Genomic DNA, 20,090 nt, shown 5'->3' with positions numbered 1-20,090 from the left:
GTTGGAGCCCACCCGGCCCATCAGGTACGCTGCCAGCCGATTGGCGGATGGAGCGCCCCATCATCCCCAACTGGATCTTAGCCAGAGGATACAGCTTGCCATTCACCTACACACACACACACACACACACACACACACACACACACACACACACACACACACACACACACACACACACACACACACACACACACACACACACACACACACACACACACACACACGTAAATAATCACTACTTTTAGCGTGTATAGAGCAGCATATCTCCACCAGACTCAATGTAAATAATCACTACTTTTAGCGTGTATAGAGCAGCATATCTCCACCAGACTCCATGTAAATAATCACTACTTTTAGCGTGTATAGAGCAGCATATCTCCACCAGACTCAATGTAAATAATCACTACTTTTAGCGTGTATAGAGCAGCATATCTCCACCAGACTCAATGTAAATAATCACTACTTTTAGCGTGTATAGAGCAGCATATCTCCACCAGACTCCATGTAAATAATCACTACTTTTAGCGTGTATAGAGCAGCATATCTCCACCAGACTCCATGTAAATAATCACTACTTTTAGCGTGTATAGAGCAGCATATCTCCACCAGACTCCATGTAAATAATCACTACTTTTAGCGTGTATAGAGCAGCATATCTCCACCAGACTCCATGTAAATAATCACTACTTTTAGCGTGTATAGAGTTAGTGTGGTCCTCACCTGGACCAGGTGGTCTGTTCCTCCCGGCTGCTTCCTATTGGCTGAGAGGAAGCCGGTGGGGGAGACTCCAGTGAGGAACGGCAGACCCATCCTCACCATCATCATCTTCCTATTCCTCATCTCCGTCCTGCTGCTCTCTCTCCCATCATGCACCTGGGGACCTGTTGGCTCCGCCTCCTCTTCCTCCACCAAGTCGTCTTCCTCCACTTCTCGCTGCCAGTCTTCTAGAGGCTCCGCCCCTTCCTCCTCCGCCCCTTCCTCCTCCTCCTCCTCCTCCTCCTCCACCCCTTCCTCCTCCTCCACCCCTTCCTCCTCCTCCTCTTCCTCCTCCACCTCCCGCTGCCAGTCTTCTGGAGGCTCCTCCTCCATGTCATCCGGCTGCAAGATAAAGATAAAGGGACATTTTACCAAACATAGTGTGTCCCTGTGTGTGTGTGTGTCCCTGTGTGTGTGTGTGCGTGTCCCTGTGTGTGTAACAAACATAGTGCGTGTCCCTGTGTGTGTAACAAACATAGTGCGTGTCCCTGTGTGTGTGTGTGTCCCTGTGTGTGTGTGTGTGTGTCCCTGTGTGTGTATAACAAACATAGTGTGTGTCCCTGTGTGTGTAACAAACAGTGTGCGTCCCTGTGTGTGTGTGTGTGTGTGTGTGTGTGTGTGTCCCTGTGTGTGTAATAAGCATAGTGTGTGTCCCTGTGCGTGTGTGTGTCCCTTTGTGTGTGATAAGCATAGTGTGTGTCCCTGTGCGTGTGTGTGTCCCTTTGTGTGTGATAAGCATAGTGTGTGTCCCTGTGCGTGTGTGTGTCCCTGTGTGTGTAATAAGCATAGTGTGTGTCCCTGTGTGTGTGATAAGCATAGTGTGTGTCCATATTGACCAGCATGTCTAGAATGCACCTGAACACACCTCCCTGTAAGACCAAAACGCCCAGAATGCACCTGAACACACCTCCCTGTAAGACCAGCACACCCAGAATGCACCTGAACACACCTCCTCCACCTTCTGTTGCTCCGTGTCCCGCCGTCTCCTCGCCGGTCTGGCGGGTTTCTCCCGCTCCAGTCTGGGTCTGGAGATGTGCATCCTGTACTGGATGCAGTGCTCGGCGCCGCTCTGCTCCACGGTCTGCGTGAGGGGGCTGATCAGGTAGTCCTGGATCCAGAAGGCCTTGCCCAGGCGGTCGTGAGCCATCGCCTCGCACAGCTGCTTCAACACGTGGTTACGGTCGGCATCGCTCGCCCACGTGCAGTCCGCCACGATCACCAGGCGCTTGGATGGCTTCGGGGCCGGATCGGTGGCCGGGGGGACCGGGGGGACCGCTAGAGACAGACATGAATCACGTTAGGCTATATCATTAGATAAACAAAGTGGTGGAGCAAGCTACAGAAAGAACAGAGAGAGAGAGAGAGAGAGAGAGAGAGAGAGAGAGAGAGAGAGAGAGAAAGAGAGGTGCTAATGTTAGATAAACAAAGTGGTGGAGCAAGCTAGAGAAAGAGAGAGAGCGAGAGCGAGTGAGGTGTTATACCAAACAAACCATTAACAAAACTGTTCCAACAATCACCACTCTGGTCTGGTTGGAATAAACTCTAAATTCACCCATTTACATGTGGAGATATGCTGCTCTATACATGCTAAAAGTAGTGATTATTTACATGGAGTCTGGTGGAGATATGCTGCTCTATACACGCTAAAAGTAGTGATTATTTACATGGAGTCTGGTGGAGATGTGCTGCTCTATACACGCTAAAAGTAGTGATTATTTACATGGAGTCTGGCGGGTTTGGTGATGGTAATTTTCCATGTCAAACTAAAAGGATCTTACTCTTTAACAGAAAGTAGCCGGTGTGTGTACCTGGTAGGAGAGTGGAGGACTTGGTCTTTGAGTCCTTCAGCGTCAGGTCTCTCTGCTTCAGAGACCCCAGCCGAGCTTTGGGAGGCTTCACATGTCCAGGCGTCCCCTGGAGGACAAACATTGGTCACTTCACGTTGGACCACATCACATCCACAGCGAGACCACTTTACACCAGTTTGGGCCACGCTGTTTCAGGATTGATTTTAAAATTGTGTTGCTTGTTTGTATGATTTTAAATGGTTGTCGCCCACTGGTTACTGGCTATATTAGCCCATATGCACAGTCCTTCTGTCATCCCTTAGTACATACATGTGGATTATTTTTAATTTAGTATCTTTTCTTTTCTTGTCCATATTATTCATGTGGATTTGTCACTTTACCCTCCTGTTTGTTATTTTATGTAGATCCGCTGCTACTCTCAGTTCTTTTAAATCAAGGCTGAAGACCTTTCTTTTTGATGCTGCCTTTCTTTAAATGAATGCTCATTTCTTTAAATTTCTTATGCTGCACTGTAACTTTTATTCTTGTGTTTTATGTGTCTATTTTTTAACTGTCTATTCATGTGTTTTATTGGTTTTTAATGCTTATGATTTTCAACTGTTTTACTTGTGTTTTATCTGTTTAACTGATTTTGTGTAAAGCACTTTGAATCGCCCTGTTGCTGAAATGTGCTCTACAGATAAAGCTGCCTCGCCTTATGTGTATGTTGTGAGTGATGTCTTTAACCTACTGGAACCCTGAATTTCCTTTGGTGATCGAAATATTACTACCTACCTACCTACCTACCTAACTATACCTACTACTACCTACTAACCTATCTACCATACCTACCTCCCTACCACCCTATACCACTACCTACCTACCTACCTCCTTTACCTACTACCTACCTACTACCTACCTACTACCTATTACCTACTACTACCTACCTATTACCTCCTACCTATCTACTACTACCTACCTACCTACTACTACTACCTACCTACTACCTACCTACCTACCTATCTACCTACACTACTATTACCTACCTATCTACCTACTACCTACCTACCTATCTACCTCCTATCTACTACTACACTACCTCCTACTACCTACCTATTACCCTACTACCTATCTACCTACCTATCTACCTACCTACTACCTACCTACCTACCTACCTACCTATCTACTACCTACATACCTACTACCTACTACCTACCCCTACCATCTACCTACCTACTACTCCTACTACCTACCTACTACCTACCTACCTACCTATTACCTACCTACACTACCTACCTATCTACCTACTCCTACTACCTATCTACCTATCCTACCTATTATACCTATTACCTACCTACCTACCTACCTACTTATTTACCTACCTACTACTACCTATCTACTACCTACCTACCTACCTATCTACCTACTACACCATCCACCCATCCAATCTCCCTGTACATCTCTATGTGTCAGTGTATTGCAGATCATAGTCTCACCGTTGGGGGGTCCTGGAGGATCTGCTTCCTCTTCCTCTTCTTCCTCCCTCTGAACCCTCGGACTCTGGCACAGCTGCTGCTCTCCTCCCTCCTCTCTCCCCTCTCCTCCCTCCTCTCCTGGGAACAAGCACACTACTTTACAGGATGCAGTTTCTCCAGGAGTAGACATACTACATATGGTTATGATAACACTTTTAGAAAGTAAAAAATCCCAAATGTTCCAACTCAAACTCCATGAAGCCCCCGAGTCTTCGGGACGGAAGAGTGAAAATAACTAAATAAAAACAATTTACTGGAGTATTTATCACCATTTAACAACCACAAATAATAATAATAATAATAATAATAATAATAATAATAATAATAATAATAATGGTTCTTACGGCGCGGCGGGGCCGGGCTACAGGGGGGGGGGCGTGGATCGGGTCTGGGTCGGGGTCTCTCTCCTCCACAGGGTCCGGACCCGCTCGGCAGGCTGGGAAACGCTGTCCGCCTCCTTCAGGATACAAACACACACCACACACCACACACACACACACACACACACACACACACACACACACACCACACCACACACACACACACACACACGACAGGAAGCAGCAGGCGGCGTTACAGGTGACACACTGCAGGAGACTGATACATCTCTACACACACACACACACACACACACATCTCTATACCCACACACACACACACACACACACACATACACATACACACACACACATCTCTATACACACACACACACACACCAAACATCTCTGTACACACACACACACACACACACACATACACACACACACATAAAATCTCTTACACACACCACACCAATCTCTATACACACACACACACACACACCACATCTCTATACACACACACACACACACACACACACACCTCTATACACACACACACACACACACACCTCTGTACACACACACACACACACCCCATACACACAACACACACATCTTATACACACACACAACACACACACCACACACATCTCTATACACACACACACATACACACACATCTCTATACACACACACCACACACACACCTCATACACCAACACACACGCACACACACACACACACACATTTCTACTTTTTTCTAAAAGGTCATTTTAAAAGTCATATAATGTGTAGAAAGTTGTGGGGGGGTTGTGGGGGGGGGGGGGGGGGTACTTACCGTAGGCCATCTTCATCTCCTCTTCCTCTTCCTGCGGGGGGCCCAGGGGGCTCGGGGGGGCTGGAGTCCGACCCGTCCAGGTTCTTCAGCAGCACCACCTTCTGTTTGAGGCAGCTGCAGCCGAACATGCAGGGGGGCGCCCGCAGTGCCCCCCCCGGCACACGGGGGGGGGCAGAGACGGGCACACGCAGCCCAGCCGGCACCACGCCCCCAGGCAGGGGGGGGGCCGTCTGCCCGCCAGCTGGATCGGAGCCGTCGGGTTCTCTGAGACAAAACCCTGGGGGGGGAGACAGAGAGAGGGGGGGAGAGAATATGTGTAGTAAACAGCTGTTAGACATGACATCATCATACGGAGACAGTAGCATACAGCTGTTAGACATGACATCATCATACGGGGACATAGTTACCTTGAGCGTGAACAGCGAGGTCAGAGCGACGGCGGCCCTCTCCTCGGTGACGCAGGTCCGATGCCGGCCCTCCCACACGGCGCCGTCCTCCAGGTCCTTCTGCCTCAGCAGGGCGCGGGTCATCAGGGGGGCGCCGGGCCTCCTGCCCGCGTCATCCAGCTCCGAGTCCGACTCCAGCGGGGGCATGTCGGCGGAGACGCCGGGCGGCCCCAGGGGGCTCAGGGGGCTCAGGGTCCGGGACGAGGTCTTGGGTTTCTTCTTCTTGAGTTTTGGAGACGGCGGTAGCGGTTCTGTGTGGTGGAACCGGACCTTAAAGGGTTTCTTTGGTTTCTTACTCTCAGTGAAGGGTTGGGGTAACTCCGCGGGCACCGGGACCGCCGGGACTGGGACCGCTGGGACTGGGACCGCCGGGACCCGGGACCGGGATTGTGGGGACCAGGACCTCCGGGTGGGGTTCAGCTGGCGTCGGACCCGGACCAGAAGCTTTGGGTTTCAGACCCTTCTGCCTCATGTTCTCCTTCCTGGATGCCGGCGGCAAAGAGGAATCCTTTAGTTACATTCTGTTATTAAATCTGACTCAACTCACATCTGGTCTCACATCTGGTCTCACATCTGGTCTCACATCTGGTCTCATCTGCACTCAACTTACATCTGGTCTCACATCTGATCTCACATCTGGTCTCACATCTGGTCTCACATCTGGTCTCACATCTGCACTCAACTCACATCTGGTCTCACATCTGGTCTCATCTGCACTCGACTCACATCTGGTCTCACATCTGGTCTCATCTGCACTCGACTCACATCTGGTCTCACATCTGGTCTCACATCTGCACTGAACTCACATCTGGTCTTGACTCACATCTGCTCGACTTACATCTGGTCTCAGCTCACATCTGGTCTCGACTCACATCTGCACTTGACTTACATCTGGTCTCAGCTCACATCTGGTCTCAGCTCACATCTGGTCTCACATCTGCACTCGACTCACATCTGGTCTCAACTTACATCTGGTCTCACATCTACACTCGACTCACATCTGGTCTCACATCTGGTCTCACAGCTGCACTGAACTCACATCTGGTCTCACATCTGGTCTCATCTGCACTCGACTTACATCTGGTCTCACATCTGGTCTCATCTGCACTCGACTTACATCTGGTCTCACATCTGGTCTCATCTGCACTCGACTCACATCTGGTCTCACATCTGCACTGAACTCACATCTGGTCTTGACTCACATCTGCTCGACTTACATCTGGTCTCACATCTGCACTTGACTTACATCTGGTCTCAGCTCACATCTGGTCTCGACTCACATCTGGTCTCAACTTACATCTGATCTCACATCTACACTCGACTCACATCTGGTCTCGACTCACATCTGGTCTCACATCTGCACTGAACTCACATCTGGTCTCGACTCACATCTGCACTCGACTCACATCTGGTCTCACATCTGCACTCGACTCACATCTGGTCTCACATCTGCACTCGACTCACATCTGGTCTCACAGCTGCACTCGACTCACATCTGGTCTCACAGCTGCACTGAACTCACATCTGGTCTCGACTCACATCTGGTCTCACATCTGGTCTCACAGCTGCACTGAACTCACATCTGGTCTCGACTCACATCTGGTATCACATCTGCACTCGACTTACATCTGGTCTCGACTCACATCTGGTCTCAACTTACATCTGGTCTCACATCTACACTCGACTCACATCTGGTCTCGACTCACATCTGGTCTCGACTCACATCTGGTCTCAACTTACATCTGGTCTCACATCTGCACTCGACTTACATCTGGTCTCGACTCACATCTGCACTTGACTCACATCAGGTCTTGACTCACATCTGGTCTCGACACATCTGGTCTCGACTTACATCTGGTCTCACATCTGCACTTGACTTACATCTGGTCTTGACTCACATCTGGTCTTGACTCACATCTGGTCTTGACTCACATCTGGTCTTGACTCACATCTGGTCTTGACTCTCATCTGGTCTCGACTCACATCAGGGAGTGACGCCCATTATCAAATAAATCAACTTTTTAGTCCCTTTTAACATGTAGTCCCCACATTAATGGCCTGTTAGAGATTTGGGTGAGTTGCACTCGACTCACATCTGCTTTTTGTCCCTTTTCAACATGTATCCCCACATTGAGGGCCTGTTAAACCTACCTGGCAGCCTTCCTGTCCCTGGGGGGCGGTTTGGGTCTCTTGGAGGGGGGGATGAACCCAGAGATGAGGTCTGATGTGGGTGAGCTCTGCTTCTTCAGGACGCTGTCCAGCGTCCGGACGTAGCTGGTGCTGCGCGTGGGCAGCTGGTACACCAGCGGCTCCACCATAGAAGAAGAGAAGCTGGCGGCGCGCTCGTCGATCAGCTTCCCTTCGTTCTCCAGGTACTCGTCCAACATGTCGCTGCAGAACGCCGACAGGTTCTTCTTCTGCACGTCGGACCCTACGAGACAGATGTTCAGTTAGGAGATATGCTGCTCTATACACGCTAAAAGTAGTGATTATTTACATGGAGTCTGGTGGAGATATGCTGCTCTATACATGCTAAAAGTAGTGATTATTTACATGGAGTCTGGTGGAGATATGCTGCTCTATACATGCTAAAAGTAGTGATTATTTACATGGAGTCTGGTGGAGATATGCTGCTCTATACACGCTAAAAGTAGTGATTATTTACATGGAGTCTGGTGGAGATATGCTGCTCTATACACGCTAAAAGTAGTGATTATTTACATGGAGTCTGGTGGAGATATGCTGCTCTATACACGCTAAAAGTAGTGATTATTTACATGGAGTCTGGTGGAGATATGCTGCTCTATACACGCTAAAGTAGTGATTATTTACATGGAGTCTGGTGGAGATATGCTGCTCTATACACGCTACAGTAGTGATTATTTACATGGAGTCTGGTGGGTTTGGTGATGGTAATTTCTGTTTCATGTTAAACTAAAAGGATCTTCCTCTTTAACTAAAAGGTCTATCTCTGTAGGGATCCATCCCATAATGTTGTCACACACTTAGAATAATAATCTGTCTGAGTCTTTTCCTGATTTTAAAATGCTGTGAAGCACCTTCAGGTTTGGTTGGTGTTGGCGTCGGAGTGGGCGGAGCCTCAGACGGAGTGAATTTCTCTCTCCAACCTTTAATCTGAGTCACATCGGTGGTTTTTCCCGTTCTGGACACGAACGCTGCAGAAACACCTGCAGACAAACAAAGAGATCTCAACAGTCGACACCACATTACCTCGTAAATAAGAACATAACATGGATTTACTGCTCGTTTCCCTGGAAACGGACATAATGTAGCCGGCATTACCGTAAAAACCGAACATATGTCCGATGGAATCGGAGGAATCCTGTGAAAATATCCCCTCTAAAATGTGATATAATAATCTATGTCTTATAGTCGGTGCGATATATTCACCCTGTGGCGGCGGCGGCAGCAGGTCCGGGGTCAGCGGCTCCAGAGAGACTCCGGGGGGGGGGATGGGCAGGCGGACCCCCAGGTACTGCAGGTCGATGGCCAGAGTCGGGTCCAACAGGTTCATCTTCAGACCGACTGAGATCCCACAACAACAAGAACATATATCAACATAGAGCTGGGCGATATCTGGATATTATACCGATATATCGCGATATGAGACCAGATATAGTCTTAAATTTTGGATATATCAACATAGAGCTTGGCGATATATGGATATTATACCGATATATCGCGATATGAGACAAGATATCGTCTCAGATTTTGAATATATCGACATAGAGCTGGGCGATATATGGATATTATAATGATATATTGCGATATGAGACCAGATATCGTCTCAGATTTTGAATATATCGACATAGAGCTGGGCGATATATGGATATTATACCAATATATTGCGATATGAGACCAGATATCGTCTTAAATTTTGGATATATCAACATAGAGCTTGGCGATATATGGATATTATACCGATATATCGCGATATGAGACAAGATATCGTCTCAGATTTTGAATATATCGACATAGAGCTGGGCGATATATGGATATTATAATGATATATTGCGATATGAGACCAGATATCGTCTCAGATTTTGAATATATCGACATAGAGCTGGGCGATATATTGATATTATACCGATATATCGCGATATGAGACCAGATATAGTCTTAAATTTTGGATATATCGACATAGAGCTGGGCGATATATTAATATTATACCAATATATTGCGATATGAGACCAGATATCGTCTTAAATTTTGGATATATCAACATAGAGCTGGGCGATATATTGATATTATACCGATATATCGCGATATGAGACCAGATATAGTCTTAAATTTTGGATATATCAACATAGAGCTGGGCGATATATGGATATTATAATGATATATATGAGACAAGATATTGTCTCACATTTTGAATATATCAACATAGAGTTGGGCGATATATGGATATTATACCAATATATCGCGATATGAGACCAGATATCGTCTTAAATTTTGGATATATCAACAGAGCTGGGCGATATATGGATATTATACCGATATATCGCGATATGAGACCAGATATCGTCTTAAATTTTGGATATATCAACATAGAGCTGGGCGATATATTAATATTATACCAATATATCGCGATATGAGACAAGATATAGTCTTAAATTTTGGATATATCAACATAGAGCTGGGCAATATATTGATATTATACCAATATATCGCGATATGAGACAAGATATTGTCTCACATTTTGAATATATCAACATAGAGCTGGGCAATATATTGATATTATACCGATATATCGCGATATGAGACAAGATATCGTCTTAAATTTTGGATATATCAACATAGAGCTGGGCGATATATTGATATTATACCGATATATCGCGATATGAGACCAGATATAGTCTTAAATTTTGGATATATCAACATAGAGCTGGGCAATATATTGATATTATAATGATATATCGCGATATGAGACCAGATATCGTCTTAAATTTTGGATATATCAACATAGAGCTGGGCGATATATGGATATTATACCGATATATCGCGATATGATAAGTGTCTTTTCCTGATTATAAAGGCTGCGTTACAGTAAAGTGATGATGTCAGTGATGATGTCATTTCCTCTATTATCTACCTGTACTCACTAACTCATTAACCCTGTGGTCTCCTCCCGGGTCAAAAAAGGGACAAAAATCTGACATTTTCGTCCTTTTTCAAGACTTTTTAATAAGTTTCCACCACCACCACCTTACTAGTTTTATACTTTCTGGAATTCATGGTCAATAACCCTCATTTATATAGAATTATTCCTAATATTAGAGTTAAAAAGCAGAGATTATGAATTATTTTGACTAATAGTGAAGATCAGAGGAATGAAAGAGCGTTGGAAGGAATCCATGTTTATGGTAATTTGGTTAAAAAGAAACTCAGATTTCACATATAGACATTTATTAAAGGTCAACAGGAGGGACAACAGGGGGGACAACAGGAGGGACAACAGGAGGGACAACAGGGGGGGACAACAGGAGGGACAACAGGGGGACAACAGGAGGGACAACAGGGGGGACAACAGGGGGGACAACAGGAGGGACAACAGGGGACAACAGGAGGGACAACAGGGGGGACAACAGGAGGGACAACAGGAGGGACAACAGGGGGGACAACAGGAGGGACAACAGGGGGGACAACAGGAGGGACAACAGGGGGGACAACAGGAGGGACAACAGGAGGGACAACAGGAGGGTCAACAGGGGGGACAACAGGAGGGACAACAGAGGGGGACAACAGGGGGACAACAGGAGGGACAACAGGGAGGGACAACAGGGAGGGACAACAGGAGGGACAACAGGAGGGACAACAGGGGGGACAACAGGGGGGACAACAGGAGGGACAACAGGGGGGACAACAGGGGGGACAACAGGAGGGACAACAGGAGGGACAACAGGGGGGACAACAGGAGGGACAACAGGGGGGATAACAGGGGGGATAACAGGGGGGACAACAGGGGGGACAACAGGAGGGACAACAGGGGGGACAACAGGGGGGACAACAGGAGGGACAACAGGAGGGACAACAGGGGGGGACAACAGGAGGGACAACAGGGGGGACAACAGGAGGGACAACAGGGGGGACAACAGGAGGGACAACAGGGAGGGACAACAGGAGGGACAACAGGGGGGACAACAGGGGGGACAACAGGAAGGACAACAGGGGGGGACAACAGGGGGGACAACAGGAGGGACAACAGGGAGGGACAACAGGAGGGACAACAGGGGGACAACAGGGGGGACAACAGGAAGGACAACAGGGGGGACAACAGGAGGGACAACAGGAGGGGACAACAGGGGGGACAACAGGAGGGACAACAGGAGGGACAACAGGGGGGGACAACAGGAGGGACAACAGGAGGGACAACAGGGGGGACAACAGGGGGGGACAACAGGGGGGACAACAGGAGGGACAACAGGAGGGACAACAGGAGGGACAACAGGAGGGACAACAGGGGGTTCAGGACTACGTCCGTCCTACCTTCCTGCAGCACCGGGTGGATCACCTGGCGATGTCTCATCAGCTTCAGGTCCCTCAGGAGGATCTTCTCAGAGGCAGCGATGGTCTCCTCCAGACCCCCGTCCGTCTCTGCAGAGGACAAATAACATCGCATCAGACACATTGGTAGTAGTAATCACACCCTAACCCACTTTAACCCACCCTAACCCACTTTAGCCCATCCTAACCCACTTTAACCCACCCTAACCCATTCCAACCCATCCTAACCCATTCCAACCCACTCTAACCCATTATAACCCATTCCAACCCACTCTAACCCACTCTAACCCATTATAACCCACTCTAACCCACTCTAACCCATCCTAACCCATTCCAACCCACTCTAACCCATTCCAACCCACTCTAACCCATTATAACCCATTCCAAACCATCCTAACCCATTCCAACCCACTCTAACCCACTCTAACCCATTCCAAACCATCCTAACCCATTCCAACCCACTCTAACCCATTCCAAACCATCCTAACCCATTCCAACCCACTCTAACCCATTCCAAACCATCCTAACCCATTCCAACCCACTCTAACCCACTCTAACCCACTCTAACCCACTCTAATCCACTCTAACCCATTCCAAACCATCCTAACCCATTCCAACCCACTCTAACCCATTCCAAACCATCCTAACCCATTCCAACCCACTCTAACCCATTCCAAACCATCCTAACCCATTCCAACCCACTCTAACCCATTCCAAACCATCCTAACCCATTCCAACCCACTCTAACCCACCCTAACCCCAGTATGAATATCATTTCGGTGCCGTTACCGTTTCCCGGTGCGCCGGCGCCTGGCTGCAGGTGACCTTCAGGAGCCGTCTCCGGCTGTTGGGCGACATCAGAAGAGTCAACAACGTGGCGTTTGAGGGCCTCCTGAAATACAAGTTCGGCTTTTAATTTCCTGCATGTAAGACTCATTCCCCCACAATGCACCACAGAGCATGTGTTCTTCTCCATTAACAACATGAAATCAAGGACAGGGTTAACTCCTGCTAAAGATGTTCCACCATGGTCAGAAAGGACACACACACACACACACACACACACACACACACACACACACACACGCTCAGTGGTAGAGTGGTCCACTGCCAATCAGAAGGTTGGTGGTTTAATTCCTGGCCCTGCAGACCCACGTTGAAGTGTCCTTAGGCAAGACCCTGAACCCCCCCCCCCCCCAACAGCTGCCCCATCGGTGTGTAGGTGTGTGTGTGTGTATCTGATGAGCAGGTGTGTGTGTGTGTGTGTGTGTGTGTGTGTGTGTGTGTGTCTGATGAGCAGGTGTGTAGATGTTTGTGAGTGACTCACTCTGTGGATAAAACTAATTTAAAGATTTCTTTTCATTTTTAATTAAATTTTAATAATAAAACTAGAGACGTCTCACTCTGGAGATAAAACTAGAGAGATGTCTCACTCTGGAGATACAACTAGTGAGATGTCTCACTCTGGAGATAAAACTAGAGAGATGTCTCACTCTGGAGATACAACTAGTGAGATGTCTCACTCTGGAGATAAAACTAGAGAGATGTCCTTGTGACCCTGAAGAAGAGCAGAATATGGGCCCTTTAATAATGATATGGGCCCTTTAATAATGATATGGGCCCTTTAATAATAATATGGGCCCTTCAAAAATGTTTGCCTCATTATTTGAAACTTTGGCAATGTTTAACAAAAACATCTGACATACTAAGAGGGGCCCCTGGTGATCCCCACCCCTAAAAACCGATCTGATTTAGTTTTACCTTGGATGTGAAAGAGATAAATAACTGCTCCTCCACTTCCTCCAGGTTAGGCTGCATCTTGGTGTAGATGGAGGCATCCACCTCTGGGGTTACATCCGTCTCAGCGAGCTTGTGCCGCCGGGTCTTCTTCTTCTTGCGTTTGCAGGGTTTGTTGGCGGGGCTCGGTTCCACCTCCTGAGAAGGCTCAGGTGCATTTGCTTCTACTGTAGTCGGAGGGGGGGAGGGACCATGCAACGGCTCTGTGCCCGCAAACTCCACCTCCATCCCGAGGTTGTCATCGATGGAGAAAAAGTGCACGAGGTCGGCGAGCGAAGGCGTAGGCGACAACCCGTCTCCGCCTAACGACGAAAAGGTTGGAGACAGCGGCAACTGAAGCGCGAGGGGGGACAGTTCTGCGGGGAAGGGCAGCGACTGCTCGCTTTCTTGAAATGACGGAGGGGGATCAGAGGGAGGCATGGGTGTGGAGGGGTCATGGGTCTGGGGTTCAAGGTGGGAGGGGGTCTGGGACTGAAACAAAGGGGGCGTAACAGACGCTAAAGGGAGAGCCTGGGACTGAAATGTGAACGGAGGGTCTTCGTACGGCTCCGGTGGAGGTAACACCGTGTGCCATTTGAACACAGATGCAGAGTCTTCGCAGGGCTGGAACTCTTCGGGATGTCCTGGTTTTGGAGTGGTTTCAGAAGTCGTGGCGTCGAGGTCGAACGCCAATGAGATGGGCAGGGAAGGCAACGGTTCTGGAGAACTCGCAGGGGACAAAGGCTCAAACCCAAAGGAAGAACACTCCGGGTCAGGGAGCAAAGAATCCGACTTCATGGTTAATGATTGTGAAGGTAGCGTGGGTGACTCGGGGATGGTTGGCGTCGGTGGAGAGTTCGGGGCAGGGTTAGGTAACACTGGCAACAATATAGGAGATACAGAAGAGGTAGTAAGAGTTGAGGAAATGTTAGATATAGATGTGCTAGCTTTACAAAATTGCAAATCTGAGTTGGGTAACACTTGTGTAACAGTCGGCTCGGGGCCTGTGCTTTCAGAAACAGAAGCCAAGAGATCTTGGGATCTTAGGGTCTTTGGTTCTGTAGAGAAAACCAAGGAACCATGGGATCTTAGAGTATTTGGGTCTGTAGAGACAACCAAGGAACCTTGGGATCTTAGGGTCTTTGGGTCTGTAGAGACAACCAAGGAACCTTGGGATCTTAGGGTCTTTGGGTCTGTAGAGACAACCAAGGAACCTTGGGAACTTAGGGTCTTTGCGTCTGTAGACACAACCAAGGAACCATGGGATCTTAGGGTCTTTGGGTCTGTAGAGACAACCAAGGAATCTTGGGAACTTAGGGTCTTTGAGTCTGTAGAGACAACAGCATCTGGACATAAAGGACTCGGAGGCTTACAGGCAGTTCCAACCACTTGTCCAGTTACATTCATTTTATCTGGATGAAGATGTGCATCAGTGTGTCCAGAGGCCTGGTTGAGGACCTCTCCAGTGAGGTCCTTTGAGGAATTAGTTACTTTGTTGGCGCGATCAGAAGGTGGATCTGCAGGAGCTTCGGAGGCAGGAGGGTCTATTTTGCTCTTGGCCATTTTGGATTTTGTTGAATGCTGCTTCAAGAACAGAGCCAGGGCTGGTAGAGGCGCCAGCCGTTTAGGCTTCTTTACTTCCTCTGGTGGCACTTTGGGCTTACTTTGGGAGTCCGAGTCCACTGAGGAGTTCTGGGTCACAACATTACTGACCTCAGAACAATCTGTCCTAATTTTGTCTTTGCAGTTTAATGAATTCAAAAGGTCCTTATCCTTCTTAACCTTCCTCTTTGTTACGACAGTGTCAGCTGTCTTTGCAGACGATGTCTCTCTTTGTGTTCTGCCGGGTATGCTTTCCCTTTTGGGAACATCTTTGCTCTTCAACGCTGTGGTTTTAGAGTTGGTCCGCTCAGTTCTGTGAGGGGTGGTGTTATTGATGCCCAACTGCTCCAGGTTGCATCTGTGCAGTGAGACGTGAGCCTCCCGAATAAGTTCAGAGAATAACTTCTGCGCTGGGCGAGGATTGCTGCTAAAGAAAACATCACGTTAGTGTCATTGGGATTATCATCATGACATAGTGGAGACCTGGAACATGCTTCCTGGTAAACTCACAGGGAACACCACAATCCCAGCAAAGCTTAAAGCATCTGAAGGGGGTGGCACAGTGGATGTGACCCATGCCTTTGGTCTGTGACAACTGGGTTCGATTCCCACTGTGATGCATCAACCAATGTGTCCCTGAGCAATGCACTTTACTCTTAGCAGCTCCAGAGGCATGCGACCTCCGACGTATAGATAAAAGCGCCAGCTAAATGACATTTATCTGGAATTTCTTTTAATACAGAAATCAGTGCCATGCTTTTGTTTAAAACCAGACTGGTTTCAGTAGACAGGAAGTTCCTCTCAGGTCTACACAATAGAACTGTCTCCAGCACGTTGGACCTACCACTGGCCACAGCTACTGGCCTGGAACTATCTGAGCACTTTATCTTTAATAACGGGAACCAGCACCACAGAGAGCATAGAACCAGGTCCCTCTCCATAAACAAGGACACCTTTGAAGAACAGATACAGTATGATATGATTATAACGTTTCTACACCAACATCGGCACTTTTATCGACACTAACTGATTTATATGACAAACGAACTTCGTCAGGCACATACATTACTGAATATGTTAGTTTAACACACAACATCTCAGCTAGCCAGGCAGCTAGCTAGGCTACTTGATGACACGTTGTGATGGGGAACATTGACGCCATCACTCCCCGATGTGAGTCTCACGCTCAGATTTGAACGGCTTACGACATAACTGTCATACTGAAATTAGTGAAATCACAATAGTTGTGACTACGTGATCTATCTCACGGTATGATAAGAGCGGCTGTAGAAGCTTTGTGGTCATTTTCCTGTCCTGAAGCTGCGAGTCCTGTGAAAGGGATTCTCCTTGCACATAAGCAACCTTTATTATAACTGTTGCTGTCTGTTCTTGATAATGAAAGTCTAACAAAAACCTTACCACAAGCTTTCCCCACTGACCGCTGCCTGATCTTCTTCTGTGGTGGGTTTGTTCTGGAGGTCACCTGACCCCGAAGGCCTTGCGTCCATTGGTTTGGAGCTTTTAGGTTTATGGTTGGCGAGTAGAGACTTCAAGCTCTTTTTCACGGGATGCAGCTCGCTGTTTGCTGTGTCTCCGTCTTTGTGGGAGTCTTTGCCAGAGTTCAGTTTCAGCCTCAGAAGGCCCAGCGAGCCGGAGCCCTCCTCCTTCAGTCCTTTGGCAAACGGGTTGTAGTCGACTTTAAGCTGAGAAAACCGGGAGTTCTGGTAAGCAGTGACGGCCATGAACTCAGTCTGAGGGAAGGTGAACGTGACGACACTAGGACCATTCAGCTTTATGTCTTTAGCAGCTTTGTCGGACTGGACCACATGCAGCCGGGGCAGGTAGCGGTGCAGCGGACGCAGGACGGTGTTCCCCTCTTGGTCTGAAATGTTGTTTGTGAGCTTCAGTTTGTAAAAGGACACTGGACTCTGCATCCAGTGTTGGCCGGCCGACGGGGAGTCTGGATGAGCGAATGGTTGACTCTTAACGGGACTTTCTGCCTTTCCAGCTACTTGCCAGGTCTTGCCGTTCCACTTGTAACGACTGTTGTCCAACGGATGAACGTCCATGACCAACGAGTACTTCCTTGACGGCTGCAAGCCGGAGATCCGAAAGCGGCAGGAGGGGAACATCCTGCTGCCTTGCTGAGTCAGAATCATCTCTGTTCTGCATCTGAAGAACTCGTTCCACATGCTGTTGTTGTCCAGGGTGACCCTGATCCCACCGCGGATGCTGTCAGGCGATAGGTTGTCCGGACCGGCAGGATGCTTCACGGCAGGAAGACCCTCACAAGTCCTGATGGCTTCTTTAGATGGGTACACCTTGGGCTTCCCCATCGCGTCGGCCTCTTTATGGGTGACACCGGTTCCTGGCTCCGTGCCGCCTTCGCTTGCCTTGCCCGGTTTGGGGACAACGAAGCGTGCCGGTGGATGGTCCGCGGCCGGCGCCGCTGCCGGGGTGGTGGCCCCTTCCTGATGGAACACCATTCCTTTCTGCTTCTTCTTCTTGGAGGCCATGAACAGGTCCCAGACATCTATAGAACAGGAGGACCCCTCGGTTCATACATCTGTGGATGGTTCAAGAAGGCATCCTGAAAAACAGAAATGACGAACTTCATTAACTTGGCATTAGCTTCGTCAATGTCAATTTTTATTTCTATAGCACATTTAAAAACAACAGTTGACCAAAGTGCTGAACGGGGTCGATGTCAAATACATAAATAACAACACGTGTAAAAATGACTCAAACCAGAGTGAATCCCAGGGAAACAAAACAACACTTTAACACATCAGAAACCAGTTAACGCGGGTTGAAAGCTGCAGAAGGTGCGTCTGAGGCAGCGATTTTACCGTTTGGAGGGACTGCGCAGCTTTAATAAGCTTTATTATAATATAATATGGGGAGGTTGGGGGCACCCACTGCAAAGGCTCCATCGCCCTTACTGTTCAGCTTGGACCTCGGGACGTCCCAGAGCAGCTGATTGGTCGACCTCAGGGTCCTGACTGGAGATTGGTGGCATAAGAGATCAGCTGATAAGGAGGCGCCGGACCATTTAAGGCCTTAAAAACAAGCAATAACACCTTTGAAATCTATCGTATATAACGGACGGACGCCAGACTCTGTTTCCATCCGCACCTTTTTATCAAAATGAAGAGATACTGAATCAAAATGCTTCAGGACGAGCCGTGGGACGTCCTGGGGAGACAATGGAAGACGCTCAGACAGAGAGACATGTCTCAAAAAAAGAGTCTCGCAGCGGTGCCGGGGGGGCAATAAAAGACAAGCTGCATCTGCATCGTCATAGCGACGTGTTGAAAGCGTCGTTGTTTTCTTATTATAGCTCGATATGTCCTATCAGCTGGAATATGAGCTCTATGGAGCCTGTCCTAGATAGATAGATAGATAGATAGATAGATAGATAGATAGATAGATAGATAGATAGATAGATAGATAAGATAGATAGATAGATAGATAGATAGATAGTAGATAGATAGATAGATAGATACTGATAGCTAGATAGTATAGATAGATAGATAGATAGATATAGATAGATAGATAGATAGATAGATAGAGATAGATAGATACGTATAGATAGATAGCATAGATAGATAGATAGAGATAGATAGATAGATAGACTAGATAGATAGATAGATACTATAGATAGATAATGATAGATAGATACATAACTATAGATAGATGACTAGATAGATGATAGATTAGCTATAGATAGATAGTAGATACTATAGATAGATAGATATCTATAGATGATAGATGATAGATACTATAGATAGATATGATAGATAATAGATAGATAGATAGATAGATAGATAGATTATAGATAAGATAGATACATAATAGATACTAGATATAGATAGATACTATACATAGATAGATAGATATGATAATAGATAGATAGATAGATATAGATAGATACTATAGATAGTATAAGATAGATAGATAGATATAGATAGATAGATATAGCATAGATAGATAGATACATAGATGTACGATAGATCATAGATAGATACTATAGATAGTATAGATAGATGAGTTAGATAGATAGATACGATAGACTAGATAGATAGACATAGATAGATAGATATATAGATAGATAGTAGAGATATAATAGATAGATAGTAGATACGATAGATATAGATGATAATAGATGATAGATACTATGATAGATAAGATAGTAATAGATAGACTAAGATAGATAATAGATAGAGATGATAGTATAAAAGATAGCATGATAGATAGTATAGATAGATAGATAGATAGATAAATATAGATAGATAGATAGATAGATAAGTAGATACTAGATAGATAGATAGATAGATAGTATAGATAGATACTATAGATAGATAATAGATGATAGATGATAGATACATAGATAGTATAGATAGATACTAGATAGATAGATAGATAGATAGATAGATAGATAGATACGATAGATAGATAGATAGATACATAAGATAGATAGATAGATAGATAGATAGATAGATAGA

The 20,090-nt window shown here is 46.9% G+C and overlaps 1 protein-coding gene across 1 annotated transcript in view; it reads right to left on the bottom strand.

Moving 5' to 3' along the window:
• Window positions 1-20,090, bottom strand: part of mgaa (MAX dimerization protein MGA a) — a 32,394-nt gene that overhangs the window by 8,991 nt on the left and 3,313 nt on the right. Inside the window, 19 exon segments of the mRNA XM_032499803.1 lie at window positions 1-55; window positions 57-106; window positions 721-963; window positions 1,024-1,098; window positions 1,706-2,031; window positions 2,565-2,670; window positions 4,040-4,156; window positions 4,423-4,543; window positions 5,237-5,369; window positions 5,372-5,513; window positions 5,644-6,102; window positions 6,293-6,449; window positions 7,834-8,113; window positions 8,742-8,870; window positions 9,094-9,228; window positions 12,190-12,297; window positions 12,997-13,099; window positions 13,969-16,012; window positions 17,005-18,175. The exon segment at window positions 1-55 is cut by the window's left edge and continues 170 nt beyond it. Of these exon segments, the coding sequence (XP_032355694.1) occupies window positions 1-55; window positions 57-106; window positions 721-963; window positions 1,024-1,098; window positions 1,706-2,031; window positions 2,565-2,670; window positions 4,040-4,156; window positions 4,423-4,543; window positions 5,237-5,369; window positions 5,372-5,513; window positions 5,644-6,102; window positions 6,293-6,449; window positions 7,834-8,113; window positions 8,742-8,870; window positions 9,094-9,228; window positions 12,190-12,297; window positions 12,997-13,099; window positions 13,969-16,012; window positions 17,005-18,101 (5,880 nt within the window). The 5' untranslated portion in view covers window positions 18,102-18,175.

Source organism: Etheostoma spectabile, chromosome 20, assembly GCF_008692095.1.
Source record: "Etheostoma spectabile isolate EspeVRDwgs_2016 chromosome 20, UIUC_Espe_1.0, whole genome shotgun sequence".
Lineage (NCBI taxonomy): Eukaryota > Metazoa > Chordata > Actinopteri > Perciformes > Percidae > Etheostoma > Etheostoma spectabile.
This window is presented reverse-complemented; position numbering and strand designations above follow the sequence as displayed.